The 16,108-nt window shown below is 44.9% G+C and overlaps 1 protein-coding gene across 1 annotated transcript in view; it reads right to left on the bottom strand.

Moving 5' to 3' along the window:
• The window catches only part of si:dkey-91m11.5 (PH_BCR_vertebrate and RhoGAP_Bcr domain-containing protein), an 88,991-nt gene extending 74,542 nt beyond the window's left edge, over positions 1-14,449 (bottom strand). Inside the window, exon 1 of the mRNA XM_064354210.1 lies at positions 12,060-14,449. Within this exon, the coding sequence (XP_064210280.1) occupies positions 12,060-13,593 (1,534 nt within the window). The 5' untranslated portion in view covers positions 13,594-14,449. The remainder of the gene's footprint in view (positions 1-12,059) is intronic.
• Positions 14,450-16,108: the final 1,659 nt, after the last annotated feature.

The raw sequence follows: 16,108 nt of genomic DNA, 5'->3' as shown, positions 1-16,108 counted from the left end.
TTCTGTGTAAAAGGTCCAACTGGAATGTTCAGCACAGGGATAAAGTAAAAGTCCTCTCCAGAGTGCTGGGCCTAGATTTTTGGAACATATCTGTAGACATATTTCAGGGGCTGCTGATGACTAACAGCAGAACTGAGAGTGTGACTGAGCTGGCAACCAAACAACCGATTGGAACAGTGGGTAACTGAGCAAGCATGCGATGACATGAAGTGAATGAGAATCATTTTGTGAGTGACAAAATGAGTGACAGAGTAACTGAAAGAGTGACCAGTTGAGTGACTACATAATTGGACAATGGAATGGGTGGTGAGCTTGTGACTAAAGCTGTTTTTCGAACAAGGAACATAGATGCATCAACTCTTCTGGCGATGCTTGTGCCTTCTGTTGTTTACACAACCAAAGGTTACCCATTATTTTACAGGGTTGACAGCATTCACACATTACAGGAACAGTAGGGCCTGTCAAACAGCGATTCAAAAAGAGATGACAATGGGATGAAAGTCAGACAAGAGCATAACCAAGACGCATACAGTCCCAACAAGGTATGATTGTGATAGCTTTGGCTTATGAGCCAGAGAAGCTGGCTAAAGTTAAGTAGCCTGCTAATGAAGAAAAGGTGAATCATAGCAGCTAATGTCCTGTCCCATTTTAATGAGCAAGCACACCTATGGGAATTTTTCCATAGTTACATAGAATGGATGTGTTACAGTATGTACAGTGTAGCTAATTAGTAAGCCATCATTTATTTGGTGTAGCTACATGTTCAGTTAACTTATTTTCGGTAGTAGTAAGATATAACATAGCTGTATGCATGTCTTGGCAAAATAGGTTGAATTGTAGATACTTTATCCATTGATATTTGTTCACACTAACACAGAAACAGAACATTTCCATAAATGTTACTAGGTCTTAAACCAGTGGGGAAACTTTTCAGGAATTCAAAATCCACCTCTCATTCACCCATGACCTCTAAACTGAAAAGGTTTTTGGATATTCTGGGGTATTGCTGTGTATGTGTGTATTCAATAAGTAAGGTACAGAGTAAGTGACCAAAATGGGAGTGAATAAGTGAGTGAGACAGTGAGTGAGTGAATGAGTATGTGAGTGTGTGAGTGAGTAAATGAGTGTGTGAGTGTGTGAGTGAGGGACTGAGTAAGTGAATGAGCAGCACACTCCATATGGCTTTAATGAGCCCTCCCCTCACATGATAGAGCCTCCCGGGCACAGATCTCTCAGAGAGACTAATAACAGCCAGCACACAGATCCTCCGCCCCCACACTGCACTACCTATTGTCTGATGTGCATGCCTTTCATCTCTTTATGTCCTGTGAAAAGGTCTGGCTTCCTTTAGGAGACAAACCCAGCTCTGGAATGCTGGGTAGTAGAGTAACTGTCAGAGCCCAAAGGGGGGTGGGGGGTGAGGTGTTTACCATGAAATGTGGATACAGTCCTACAACTTGACTCCTCTGCATTTCACAGGGTCAGGCCAGTGGAAAAAGCCTGTTTGCACAGCAATATGATCTATTCCACATTTTTGGGGTCTCTTCCCTTGCTCAAGCCACAACACACGCCAAGGTTTTTTTTTTAACACTCTAAAAGTGTGTCTGATTAATGATAAATGAATAAATGTGGAATTATAGCCAATGACACTACCCTCATATAGTTTCAAGTGACATTAAATGGCAAAGACGATGCTGAGAGAGAATGCACTGCACTTCCAATAGCCACAAATTTGATTAATTTAAGGAACGTTCACATTTCTTTTCATGAGGATTCTCAAAAACTGTGAGGTGTTCTGTTGAATTAAGCAGACCTTACAGTACATCTAAGACACAAGATGGAAAAACTCTGAGTAAAGGATTACAGTATTAGAGCATCAGAGCACTGTATTATATGGTTAAAAAGAGGTTGCCAAACCCACACATCTATGAAATATATTAAAAGACCATCTGATACTTTCATTTAACAACCGCAAGTAACTGCAGTGCAGTGGCTATTTATCATATTACTACAGCAAAGCTTGTCTAAAATAGGACACTATATACCATCTCTATCAGATATATATCCATACAACACAAACATTTTGTGTACTAAATTACAACTATTAGGCTATAATACTACCAAAGCCATGTACATCAGACAAGGCTTATTTTAACTGAAAGGCTCAAATAATTTACAAATAAATAACTACATGGGGTGAGGCATGTGGCACAATTCAATAGGTAGCCATATCCCCCCCATGCGGGCTGGGGTTTGATCCCCCCCATGGCATATTCTGAGCGGTGATCCCTTATCGGTCTCCATCTCTGCTTTCTACCTGTCTAAATATAGCAACAAAACAAAACAATGCAAAAGGAGGGAATACTGTCTGCTCTCCTTTAAAAACATATGAATATATTTTTTTTAATTACATACATTATATAAACTATAAACATTCGATTCTTGAAAGAGAAAATGTTTTCAATGTTGCAGAGAACCCCCTGAGATTGCTTCATAAACCCCCAGGGGTGCACAGACCCTAGCCTGGGAACCCCTGCTGTACAACACTGACCTTTCCAACAGCCTCTGTTTGACAGGACAGGTTATTTGTTATGGTGACAGCAGAGGCTTGCAACCACATGCAGGGGTGGTCAGGTAAACTGCATGTGAAAAAAGTCACGGGAACCTGAAAAAGACTGAGTCACAGTTCCTGCTCAATAAACTACACAAAAAAACTTTATTGAAATGTTTTAAAGCATCGACAATTCAGTAGATCAGGTATAGCGAAGGTGATAATGGTCAGAACATCAATGTTTTTTTTTTGTTTACTGACCGCGTACTGCAATTTTTCTATTATGGCACATTAATATTTGTTTCTGCAGTATCTTGTCTCAGGCTGGTCAATGAAAAATATATGACCCACAGCGAGTCTGGAGACTGAAGAGACTTCTGAGCTCAGTGATGGGGTCAAACAGCGAGGAAGATCTGCTCACAGCCAGACAGCTTAATTGAAGACCTTCCATTAGTCTCGAAACCAGGAGGCGCATTTCTAAATAGACTTGTCGATTAAAACGCTAAACAGAAGGGATTAGATTTGAGGGCTCTTCTGGGATATTGGTTTGGGAGGGGAGTATGAAGAGAGCTGTATGATGTGTGCTATCAATCAGAGGACTTTCTTACCCACAAGCCTTCTGCCAGCTGCTGGTCTGGGCCCTGTTGCTCTTGTGCCAGGGCCCTTCCCCCTAGACGATGACCAGTCCAAGATTATCCACGGCAGTTTATTATTTATACGTCTTAGCATGTCATTTATTTGGCAGATACTCCGATCCAAAGCAAATTACAAGGCTAACGCGACAAAATGGATGGTATACCCACCATAAATGTGCATCAAATACAGGAATTTCAAATGTATTCATGCATTTGCATGCACGTTTCATATGTAAGTTACTCACCACTTTCTTGTATGGTTTATAACTGTCACCTGCAAAGCATCATATACCCCCCCTCCACCCCCACCCCCCACTCCACAATAACCAATTTGAGTGCAGCTGTGCCCATCCCTGATCATATCTAAACTGACAAAAACATAATGACAGCAAACAGTCCACATAACAACAACCCCTCCTCAGCACTATAAAATCAATGTCTGTCTGTCCCCTCTTCTTCACTACCTAATTCTCATCTCTGGCCCCTCAGGGATATAAAATAACTTACACGCTGCCCCCCTCCTCGCCTCTTCAACCCACAGACAGAACAGCAGAGTCACTCTTTAACTTCTGCCTCCATCCAAAGTACCTTACCTTACAGCATTGCCCAGGAATTCAGCCCTATGCCTGTCCTGAATAAAAAAGCTGGACTGATCCTCTGAGACCTGAACTCTGAATCAGTACTTCACCGTACGGTGACAGCCAAATATGTCTGCATTAGACTGTTATCATTAGCCTGGGTGTTACCGCTGGTGGTGAAATTTCCTTTAAGAATTTGTTTACTACAATAACATAGCTGTACTGGCACAAGCTGATTTGTTTTTTTCTAGTAGTCTGTATTTAGCTCGTTTAGCACCCTGCAGCGTTCACGGTAAATCCCCTGGATAAGGGGACGTCCAATATTAATAAATAATGTTAATGTTATAGCCTTCGAGATATAAATCATGCATGGTGCTGAGTGCTGACAATAGAAGATCTGACTTTAATCCTAGAAACACAGACGGCACTTCAGGTCCACACGCGGGAGTCGCCCGGTGTGCACACGCTAAAGCGTGAGCATAGCGCATCCATATATGACCACATTTTTTAACGAGCGCATACGCCGTGTGCGGGACCGTCGGCGTCGCTGCGTGCGTTCACGTTTGTCTGCGCGGTAAAGAAGCCGTTAAGGCAGAAAGCCACATCATCTTAACGGCCCTACTCTCGCAGGGCGAAGCAGAGGCACGGCTGACATTTGCCGCTGATTTTTCAGTCTGGCTCCCGCGTGCCGCTCTGAGCATCGCGTCTAAATGACCTGGCCTGGAAAACACACAGCATGATCACCGAGAGACACCCTCAATCATTTCAGGAAACAAAAAAAAGCAAATACGATTTTCCATTTTCAGCCATGACAGGCATGTATTTTTCAGTTGGGTGAGGGAGCGAAAAAGGGGGACTGCCATAAACACACAGTGCTCCACACATTCAGACAGGGCTGTAATATCCATTACAACCTTATAAAAACCGCCCTGGATAAGTGGTGTCTGGTAAGTGACTTAATAATGAATGATAACGCCAGGGAAAGTGGCACTAGCCTGTCCCTTACATTATCCCCAGCCTTGGTGGCCTCCATCCCCCCCTAATGACGCATTAACCTTGATCTAGAGCAGTCACTGACGGGGGCTACAGTACAGTCCGAAGGAAAGAGTGACAGACACAGGCTCACTGCCATTTCACTGATAATGCACAATTAACGACCACAGGGGAGGAGAGGGGTAACATATAGCCATTCCCCACTTTGGCCCAAAGAACTAAGAAACAGTTCAAGCAGTTCCTTACTGTGAGCTAAGAGTCAGTTCCCAGGCAGTGCACTATGTGGCTATCTTTGGAGAGCCCAGTCGTTCGTGACAGCCGGGACAATAGTAGCTGTTAGCCTCGCCACGGTCAGGGTGAGTGGCGGGCATGCTCACGCGCAGTGGGAGGGAGGCTAATGAAGTGTGGGCAGGGTGGGTGGAGCTTGCCCGGTCAGAAGAGGTTGTGCCATCTGCCTGGGGCAAACCTGACTGTCCACCTGGCCTTCCTCAGGGGTGAGCTCCTAAACACTCCGTTGCTATGGTTAAGCTGAGGTGGGCACCAAAAAAGGCACCACAAGGGCCCTGACCATGCAGCAAAATGCTCTCTGCAGGCACTGCCCTCTCTCTCTCTCCACCATCTGCCTCATTGGCCTGACTGCTAACAGTGTCCAGTAGGTCTGACTGTCCTGTCCAAGAACCCTCCCATCTCACTGCATTATGATAAGCCAACCAGAGGAGCCGATTGGCCCGTACAAGTGAGAAAGCAGCCATGCACACTGGATACCATACAGTATGTCCCACACTAGACTGGTTTCAGACAGTCCATGTGAGATTTCCTTCAGACGTGCAAACTGTTTACGGGTACACTGCACTTCTATGCGACCTTCCTAACAAATATTTAGAAGCGACGTGCTAGTTAAAATTTCTTTTTACAAATCAAGCTGTTAGTGGTGTTTGTACGTAAATATTTCATCGTGTTTGTCAGAAATTGTGGTTTCCTCTAGTACTGTAAGCCACTGACAATGTCAGAAATAAACACTGCTTTCCGGTTTGAGCACAGCTAAAACCTTTAAATGCACTGATTAGATTGTTATGCTTTGTGTGTAGAGGAAAAACACAAAGAGGAAGAAGGGATTACATTCTGTATGTTGTAGCTAATCTCTTGTTAAAACCACCTACAAAAACAAATACAGCAAATTTCCTAACTGTATCATTGTAAAATATCTTGGCGCAGTTTAAAATACTGTAATACAAAATTTGTGAAAAAACACCACAGTAGTGGTGGAGCGGCACAGAGAGGTCAGGAGGTGCGTTTTAGCGTCTTTGAGAAAGGTGAGTGAATGAATCACTCCAGCCAATCTTTACACCGTAGAATTGTGTTGTCTGTAAACAGTGGCCCAGGTCAAGTGCCAAAACAGATTCCCTTTGATACTGATATAACCCAGGTGAGTTTATTGTTGTGGGAAGTCAAATGAGTCATTTGCAGTGCTGGCTGTCCTAAAATTAGCTTACAGATCTAGCCCTGCAGTACCATCTCCAATGGCACGTCACAAAATGCCAATAATCCAGCAAATGTACAAATGTAATTTTTTATTCCAAGCACAAATGTGCCACTCGGAGGTCTTTCCTGATTATCGGCTGCTACGCCCCGCACTCCGATCCCGTGACAGCACGGTTACCTCAGGCCAGATCTTGTTCTCTTTTGGCGAACACTTCGGGCCCAGCATGCACTTCTGCAGGCTGAGGACTCAAAGGAAGGACAGGAGGGGAAGGGGAGAAAGCCTGCAGTCACAAATTACAGAGGCAGAGGCGACAGTGGCAGCCAACGGCATAGAAACTCCACCCTAGCTGCCCCCCCCCAACCCTCCCTGCCGGGGGTTCGGCCCCTTTGCAGTGCTTGTTATTGTGTTTAAGCACTGGCTGGAACTCTCGATACAGAATCGCCAGGGTTGTGAGGCTGATACGCTGGCTTTTAGAAGGGCACTCTGCCAAAAACTCATAATTAGATTCTTTGCTCCGTACCTTAGAATGGTCCCTTTAAGGTTGTTTTTTTTCATGAGGTCAGTCTTTATAAACAATGCTAAAAGTGTTGAAAGGAGGGAAACGTCAACACACAAAATTTACATGCATCAATTCCGAGCCGGTTACCGGACAGAATCGAGCCGCTGGCACACTATAACATGAAGGCCTATTTGGGCATAACTCCAGCAAATGCAACAAACCTCAAATCTTACAAACACAGTCAATTAATCACGTACATGTCTTAGAGGTTTTAGAGTGTCTTGCTCTGGTTACAGACAGCAGATTTTAATTCAATACATTAGTTTGAAACAATGTATGATATTTTTTCGGGTCGAATGCCCTTTTCAATGACAATACCACACGCACACATATTGGGGTGACAGCCATTTTACAATCTGAAACAAACTGCTCGACTCCTAGGCAGGAATGCGGTTTTACCTGAAGCTTATCAAAGCGTAAAGTGATGCACTAGACCTCCACAGTTTTACGCCCACATACCATCCCCGCCAACTTAGGTACAGGACTGTCCTGTTTTCCCCTGTCATGCGATCTTATTGCAGATGTTATACTGAACAGTTCCCATCCTCCCAAATCCCCAGCCAGCATTTCAAAACTCCTTCCTCTTCTGCCCATATTTTTCTTTCGTAAAAGTCCAAATGGTATTAGAAACTGCTAAACTGCACCAGCTGCGACATATTCAACACTCTGACCCATATTGTATAAGCAACGGACACTTATAAGAGTAAGTGGTTTGGCAAGTACGGTTGCTTATTCTGTTAAATAGGAGTTAAATTTTCATTGCCAGCCAAGCTGGTTTTTGAATACACCCTGCTCAAACACCCAATAGTGGTCCACTTCCGTCTCCTAAAATAAAACCCTATAACAACAATAAAAAAGAGAGAAACTGACACAACTTTTCTCCATTAAGTACCTGGATGTGTTTTTTTTTCCACTGGCCACCCCTTTTCCCTTGCTAAAAACAACACAGGATCCTGCCAAAGAATTCGCTGTACAATGTCTCCTTTGAGACGTTTCTGGATCTCCACACAGCTGGCTGAGCATGGTCACCCCATCACCCTGGAGCCCACAATGGAAGGCCTGTGAAAGCTCCCTACCGCTGCACCGGGGCAGGTACAACGCAATCCACCCTCAGGTCTCTGACAGGTAACGTACAGGCTGACAAATAAGAGACGAGTGGGGGATATTTTCCCACAAAACACAAACCAGACAGCATTTAAGTCCGTCAGGTTTATCTGGATTTCCACATGTCCCAGAGGAGAGGGGGCACAGGGGGCTTACTGCTCCTATGCTGATTATTACACAAGCGATTTCCCTGTCGAGTGTCGGCTTTGCAGGCTTGTTGTTGTTTAGTCTTTTTTTCCCCTCTTGCTTTGGTCTTAGTTACATAACTACAGGCCTGATCTGAACTGCCCCTTGCTGCTCTGTTTCATGCCTGCCTTCCTTTTCTTCCTTGCTGAAAGAGGGCTGCACACTTTGCTCCTTCCCACCGGGGTGGGATCATACCCAGACCAGTCTTCAGGAAAACAAACATGAATTAAATGTAAATATTTAATCACCGCTAAACTGATACTGCTGCCATAGCAGAGCTGGAATCTGCACTGTTTTAGATTTGGGCTTTTTTTGTTGGTAAAGGAACAGCATGTGATTTTGTGTTGACGCTTTGTACACGAGAGATGTGGTCATGCAAGATAACACTGCGTGTGATTTTGGCGTGTGGGCGGATGAAGTACATGTCAATGTTAATACGGGCGGGCAAAAAGGAAAGCCACAAAACCATTGTTCTTTGAGTTCTGTTGCTTGGTATTTAAACCATTTCTTGCTGCACAGCAATACTGTCACCCCAAGAGCAATTCCTCACAGGCCACAACAAGGAAATTTACCAATCCAAAAAGCCACCACGACACAATGGAACTATTGCGGTTCTCGCCGGAGCCGACGCGGACTGCAGTCCGAATCCTGTGGGGACGAGCCGAGCCGAGCCGAGCCGAGCTGCGGCAGATGGGCAGAAACGGGCGAACGGAAACAAAGCGGCCATAAACGCAAACGTGCTGCGTGTGCACACTGAGCTCTCCACACTTCCACTCGGCCCTGCCAATCTGCAGCATAACACAGGCAGCACTGATAGGCCGAGGTAGGTACGGTAGCCTGGCTCTGATACACTGATAAGGCACCAGTCACTTCACATGCTAACTCCTGGTTCATGTGAGGTATCGGTTGCTTTGATACAGAAAGGGGTGGGTGTGGAGATTCACGACACTCCCAAGTGACGAAATGGTCAGCCAGTGGTCAGGGTCACACAGACCACCATACACACAGCCCCTCCACTGCCAGGTAAAAAGCGCCAATTGTTAACTACGTATCCTACGTTTTGTAAAACAATGTTTGTCAGTTTGAGAAGTCTCACTTGACAATATTCCCTTGCTGTTGACCAGATTACTTTTTGTCATTGTGTGCTGATTAGACAGAGAAAAAGTAAATAGTAACATCTTATATTTAGCCACGCAAACCAGAATGAGAGGAAAGGGAGTGTGTCTGAACAGATTACATCCACAGATCATCCATTCAGCACAGAGATGATTCATCATTAGTGTACATATTGCCAAAGCTCCACAGAAAACTGGATTATGATAAACTTTGATTTCTCTTACTATTTAGAAGGCACACTTTATGATGCATTCTGTTTTGACATTGCCACTTAGCCGTATATGCCTGGTAGTAACTGCAATGTCAAAATTTGCAGACAGTCAACATTGTCCCCTTACATAATGTAGGCCTAATTAAACACTACAGGATCAAAATCTGAGTATTATATAACCTGTCCAGAATGTTAAGCTTACTTAAAAATATATTATTTCACATCATCTGACTGAATAATAATAAAACACTGTACAGGCTGTGCGAGACTGTGCACCTGGTACTGGTGTATGCACACAGACACACAGAGACACACACAGACATAGACACACACACACCCACACACACAGACACACAGACACACAGAGACACACACACACAGACACACAGACACACAGATACACACACACACACACACACAAACGCAACAGCTGATTGGTGGAAAAGGGAGCCGAAAGAGCAGTTGAGGCTGTTATGCAATGGGAGAGCTCTCTCCATCTGGGCACCACAACCCCCGCAGTTATGGACACGGAGGCGAGAGACGCAACAGACAAGCAGTGAGCACACCCCCCCCTCCCCCCCGCCCTCACCCTACCCCACTACTCAGAATGCAGGCCCTGCTCACTGCTGCTACCCGCGCCAAAACACGGAGAAGGCAAGGACGCGGGCTGGGTCTGTCTCATCTCCCAGGTTCAGGTAGCCTCCGCTGGACAGTTTGCTCTAATGCTACTGCCTGAGGCTGTGGTCGTGCCCTGGGTTCAGGGGCATGAGAGTGTAAGCTCCATAATCAACTGGATATAAACGCTGAAGACCTCTGCTGGCCTTCTCTCTCAGGACCTTCAGCATAATAGTGTGCCATGGAGAACTTAAATACTACAAGTGCTGCTGGATCTGTGATGTACCTTTCTGGCACCACACAGAAGGGGGGCAGGGTATGCTTAGAACATGTCATTTTTCTGAAAGTAGAGGAGTGTGACAGTGAAAGTAACGGTTGGTACAATGGTCTCTTTCTGCTCTGCACAGAGATGTTAGAGCAGGGGTTCTCAATCTTATTCAGAAAGGGCAAACGAGGGTGTCGGCTTCTGATTCAACCACACAGTAACACACCTGATTCTATTAATCAAGGTCCTTAGCAAAGACTCTTGTAGTTGATTAGTACAATCAGGTGTGTAACTGCTTAGTTGGAACGAAAGCCTGCACCCTTTCTGGATAAGATTGAGGACCCCTGTGTTAGAGACTACGTGCACAGACTCTGTATATACAGAAGGGCACACACACACACACATACACACACCCACACACAACTGAAGTTTGGCAACTGTCAGCTTCACACCTGACTGTAAAAGGGGCTATACAAAAAAGGATTGACTGATCAAATGATTGGTAGCAATTCTATATTAACAACCCTGTCAGCATCCATAAAAGCCATGTCAGTATGTGGGAAGCCAAGTGTAAGGAAAAGCATTTCTCCGTTGTCCACTAAATGTATGCCAGTTTTAAAGCTATTCAATAGATGAGTCAGCTGCATTCGACATACAGGACTTTCCAATAGCTGCTTTTAAACTCTGCCAAATGTCTGAAGCCTCTACATCTGCATGCTCACATAATTTGTTGTATGACTCCTAATTCCAGGAGAAGGCGAAGTTCTTCCTCACCCACACCTCTGCTCACAGACGCTCACTCACCTTAACAATAAACTCATTCATTCCCAGCCAGCCATTTACACACTCCCTCCCCTTGCCCTTCGCCAAATTAATTCAGCACTCTCACCAGACAAATCCACCGTCAGACTGAGAATCTCTTTTTTTAAAAGCTAAACTACAGAGGCCTAAGCACTGGCCATGTGACACAGTTTAGACCCCATCTTCCTTTTGTGAGTGTTGTTATGCCCTTTTCCCTCCTCAGCCATTCCCCCCCCCCCCCCCCCATGTCATCACGCTACACAACCCCTTTAAGTTAATTACCCCTTGCTGGGGAAAACAACACTGATCCACACTGACACAAATACACTCTGGGTGGACAGTGCGAGTGACTGGGCAGCCTCAGGGGATTCACCATCTCAAAAAACTGCATCGCCACAAGAGCACTGCAACGCTGAGGGAGAACAAGGAGCCTACATGGGGTGGACTGCATACTAGGAGAGTGAAAACAATACTGACAGGCTATTGTTGAGAATTTCTAAAGAGCCGCACAGCCTCCGTCGCCTTTGTAGTGCTTAAGATGAGGAATCACGAGGCAGAGCAGTTGAGAAATATTTCGCTTCTACCTTCGACCAAGAGAGGCTCTACTCCTCGCCTGTCATCACCAAGAAACAAAGCCTGGCACTTGGGCAATAGTTCAGTAGATCAGCAGATAAATTGACACGTGAAAACGAAAACATTCATTAGTAATGACGAGTTAAGCATCACACAAAGCCTTCAAGGACAACTGGCAGTTGTGAACTGTGAGTACAGGAAGTGCACTTCCATCCATAGAGTGAAGTCAATTTTAGATTTCCTGCTATTATTTTGTTTGACTCCTTCGTGTCCTGAATGTGGGGCAAGGCCCTCTTTGCTCTGAAGTAGTCCAGTCACAACTTGGCACAACAACCCACACCTCCAAAATAACAAAGAACAAAAATATTTTTCGGAAGGTATGCTCTTACCTAGGTCTCCATGGAAACTGTTGTCATGTGAGGCCCTACTGGACGGCGTGGAGTCTCCATCATTGGGCCAGATCTGACCAGTTTTCCGGACACCCACAATGGTGGCCTCCGACACCACAACTTGCTGCTTGTGTCGTTTCTGTGACTGGGGCGTTGGGGGGCTGCTGCTGTCAAAGGACTGCTGTGAATTCTGGGAAGGCGAGCGGCTCTTCTCCCTGAACATGCGGTAGGTGGTGGGGCTGGGCGACACGTGGCTCGACTGGCCAGAGGAGAAGTCCTCCTCGCTGGACGTCAGGTTCTCGTTGGAGCTGCAGTCTGGCGTGTAGCCACCCCCAATGTCCTCAAAGCTTCCGGGCGAGTAGGACCGCCTTGGCCACGTGAGGTGCCTGTCGTCCCCACTGAGGTCCCTCATATTCACCCCCTTCCCGTCCCCTTCACCCATCATCCCCCCAACAAAGACGCTGGTATAGGGCTGAAAGTCGGACTGCTGCCAGTGCTGCGGATGCTGCTGCTGGTGGCGATCCGGTTTTCCTCCATTCGCTCGCACCATGTTGTCCTTCAGGAAGCGCGGATTGAGCTCAGCATCCTCGTAGTCCACGTCATAGCCACAGTTGCTCTCCTGGGACCTGCCCCGGCACATGGGCTTGCGGAATTCTGACATCCCGGTGGCCAGGTTCCCAGGCAAGGAGTGGAGAGACCTCTTCCGCTCCATCTGTATGGCCTGGCAGCCCAGGTTGCTGATCTTGTCAGAGACATCTCTGTCATTGACCTTCACCAGCCCCTTCTCGTGGTGGTACTCCATGTTGACATAGAAGGGTTTCTCCAGGCCTCCTGCCCCACCGACTCCCACCTTCCCCTCTGCGGAGGAGTGCGAATTAGCCCTCTTGATCCTTTCGAAGTTTGACCTCAGTGCTGCCACGCCTACACCCATGCCCATCTTCTCCTTTGGGGAAGAGTCTGAAGGCACCTCCTTGTCTGCTGTCCCCTGGGCACCACCAGACCTGCGAGAGGACGACCCACCTTTGTGTTTGGATGGCGAAAGCCCGTCCACTTCACTCTCGCCATAATATCTGCATCGGTCTGCCTCCCCCGATTCCCCCTGATGCACCTCTTGTGCAAGTGGGAGCTCTGGGCCCTCAATGTGGGATGAGGATCTCCTGGGAGGGGGAGGTCTGGGTCTGAACTTTTCCTCCCCAGCAGAGTGGATCTTGCCCCGATCCCTCTCCCCTAGCTCTTGTCCATGGGGCTGCTGTGGCTCCGCACCTGCGGGCTGGTCCCCCTCTGGCATCTGGGACACCCGTCTGAAGCCCCACCTCTGCCGATCATAACTCTTCCTCTCCTTAGCCAGCAGTGTCTGCAGGTAAATCATGCGAAAGCGTTCCTTGTTCACCTCCATCTCCAGCCGCCTAATGGATGCCTTGCATTTCTCCAGCTCCTGCTCAATGTCCCCCACAGAATTTAGCTCCATTTGAGGGGGGTCAGAGTCAGGAAACTGAGCTTTCCAAGCTTCTACAAAACCTACCGGTTCCACCATGATTGACAGTTCAATTATACTTCTAAAAATAATATAATAAATCAACCCTTTATTTCTTCAGAATTGGCTTTACTTTCAAGAGTAAACTAACTGCCCTTCACTGGTGAAACAAATTATCAAAACAGTACGATTCAAAGTCTCAAATTATAATCATGATAAAAGATCAATACATAGCTAGAGTGCTACCTCATTCGCACAGGTTTCAAGGTACAGATCGTCCTTTGGCTTTTTTTAGTGCATCTCTGTCAATTTTTAGTTTATCGTACACATGCAGACAGTGGCTTATCTAATTCAAATGTAAAACATTCATCCGGTTTATTTTTGGGCATGTCAAAGGCTCATAAAAATCCATAGCGCATGGTCATTGTCCAGTATTACTCCCGATCAGATCTGGAATTGATAGAGAATAAAATCCCAGCGTACGATACTAGAACATCTGTCTTCCAGGGCGAAGGTCCAGACATGAAACTCTCGCTGTGCAGAGAAAAGTGAATGCAACGTGTTTATTTCTCTTCTTTTGTAGTTTATTCCACGACCACCGACTCTTCTTCATTCATCGTGAGACATCATTCTCTATTATCTCCAGTTGTTTCAGCCTCTTTGTAGACAGCCACTCAAGAAAATTAAATGGAAAGAAAGATGGGAATTTTCAGTCTTTATCATTGATGCCCGTTTTCCCCGTTCCTGTCGGGGATTTCGGGTAAATTGCTATTGTTTCTGTCTCGTTATCCCATGTTTTTACAGTAAATATTAGCATACATTTTTACTAGATTTCCTCTGTTCTCCTTGCTGTTGATCTTCTGCGCTCTCCCCATTTCACTCTCCTGCTCTACCGAGTTGCTGCAGGAAAGGGAGGGACTAGTCTCTGGATATGATTGACAGTGATTAGAATGACTTGTCCTGCTTAAAGAGACAGGACATTGTCCTTTCTGCCCAGTGACAGTGTTGCTCCTTTTGAATACCGTTTGAAGCTTCTATTTTGTATTATTTGTTTTATTTTCGGTCATGCGTTATTTTGTTGTCCTATTCACGTTTCTCCATCTATTTTATTCTGTACTCGACAAACGGCTATAACTGCAACAATCGTATTTCATAAATCAGCTTTGAAAATATGTTATGATTTAGCCTGCTACAACTAGCATGCTATAGATTTAAGAGCGAGAAAGCATGCGATTTATCACTTACGGTAAAGTCATTATTTAGGCACAAAATAACCACACTACACCATCAGACCATTCCCTTTAACGGAAGTTAATCTCAAATATAGCACGTTACTTTGAAATTTACCATTATTTAATGCCTTTTAGAACAAAAAGTCTGTCGGTCTTGTTTCCATCTTCTCTTGCATAGGCTATTTGGTAAAGGAGTTCATTTGCTGGACATCCTAGATTAAGTTTATTTCTTGCAAATGTAATACTGCATACGCTTGTATTTGTGAATTTATACTAGTTTTGTTTCTAACTCTAAGTAGCCTACTCTGTGCATGATTGAAAAAATAATTGTATATGTGATTATTTATTGCTCTCATCATTTGGCATTCTGCATTGTTTGAGTATGCTTTATTTTACTTACTGTAGTCAACTAAGAATAACTGTATCCTTTCCAATGACATCTTACATAAACAAGCAGGTAATGCAATAGCACATATTCCAGAGGACTGAGTTCCCTGTATTGGTTCAACAACACTGGTTATTTTTTGAGCTGTCCCATCACTGTACAAACCAGGACCTGCCCTGTTTAGGCTCAACCATTTGCACAACACATCCTCCAATCGGACAGCTCACTCAAATGCTCAAATTGCAAACATAATAATAATAATTATTATTATTATTATGTTTTACATGGTTGCATTTGAGCTGTCATAATGTATATTTTATGGAAACAGTACGATCGTGACTGAAGTGCTAACGAAAAAGGACATTTTCACATTGTTGAACAGCTGAAAAGCTATAACTTTTATGCGACTAATTATTAATTCCATTGTTGCAATAACATTTAAATAACTTTTTCCCTGGGCATACATGTCTGGATTTGCTTGTTGTTTTATTGTTTGGAGAGGTACCTTGGAAGTTTATCTTCTTTTAGAGTTCAGTAGAGAGCGGGTTTGCCTTATACAACAGCGCCCTCCTGCGATATCTTACCCAAAGCACTTGTCAAAACCAAAATTAGAGATGCTGGTATCAGCCGACTGCTGATATGTTGAAAGAGGTACCACGTAAAGAATACGCGTTTCATTGACCATCTTGCGACCCTTCACTGTTATTATGCGAAATATAATAGGTCACATCACTAAGGTTTTTACTTGTTGCTATATTTTCTCCTCTATCGGTCTGCTTCATATAAAAAACCTCCGTGCAATTGGATTAATTTGATCCGTCTTATTTATTATTCCATTTATACCAAAGAGTCCTAGTATACTATTTATTTTATTTTGTTGTGTGAACCTGGTAACTAACAACACGTGACAACAGACCACAATATTTGTTCTAAAGCAGTATTGTAGTCTACTTGAATA

Source organism: Anguilla rostrata, chromosome 10 (assembly GCF_018555375.3).
Source record: "Anguilla rostrata isolate EN2019 chromosome 10, ASM1855537v3, whole genome shotgun sequence".
NCBI classification, from domain to species: Eukaryota; Metazoa; Chordata; class Actinopteri; order Anguilliformes; family Anguillidae; genus Anguilla; species Anguilla rostrata.
This window is presented reverse-complemented; position numbering and strand designations above follow the sequence as displayed.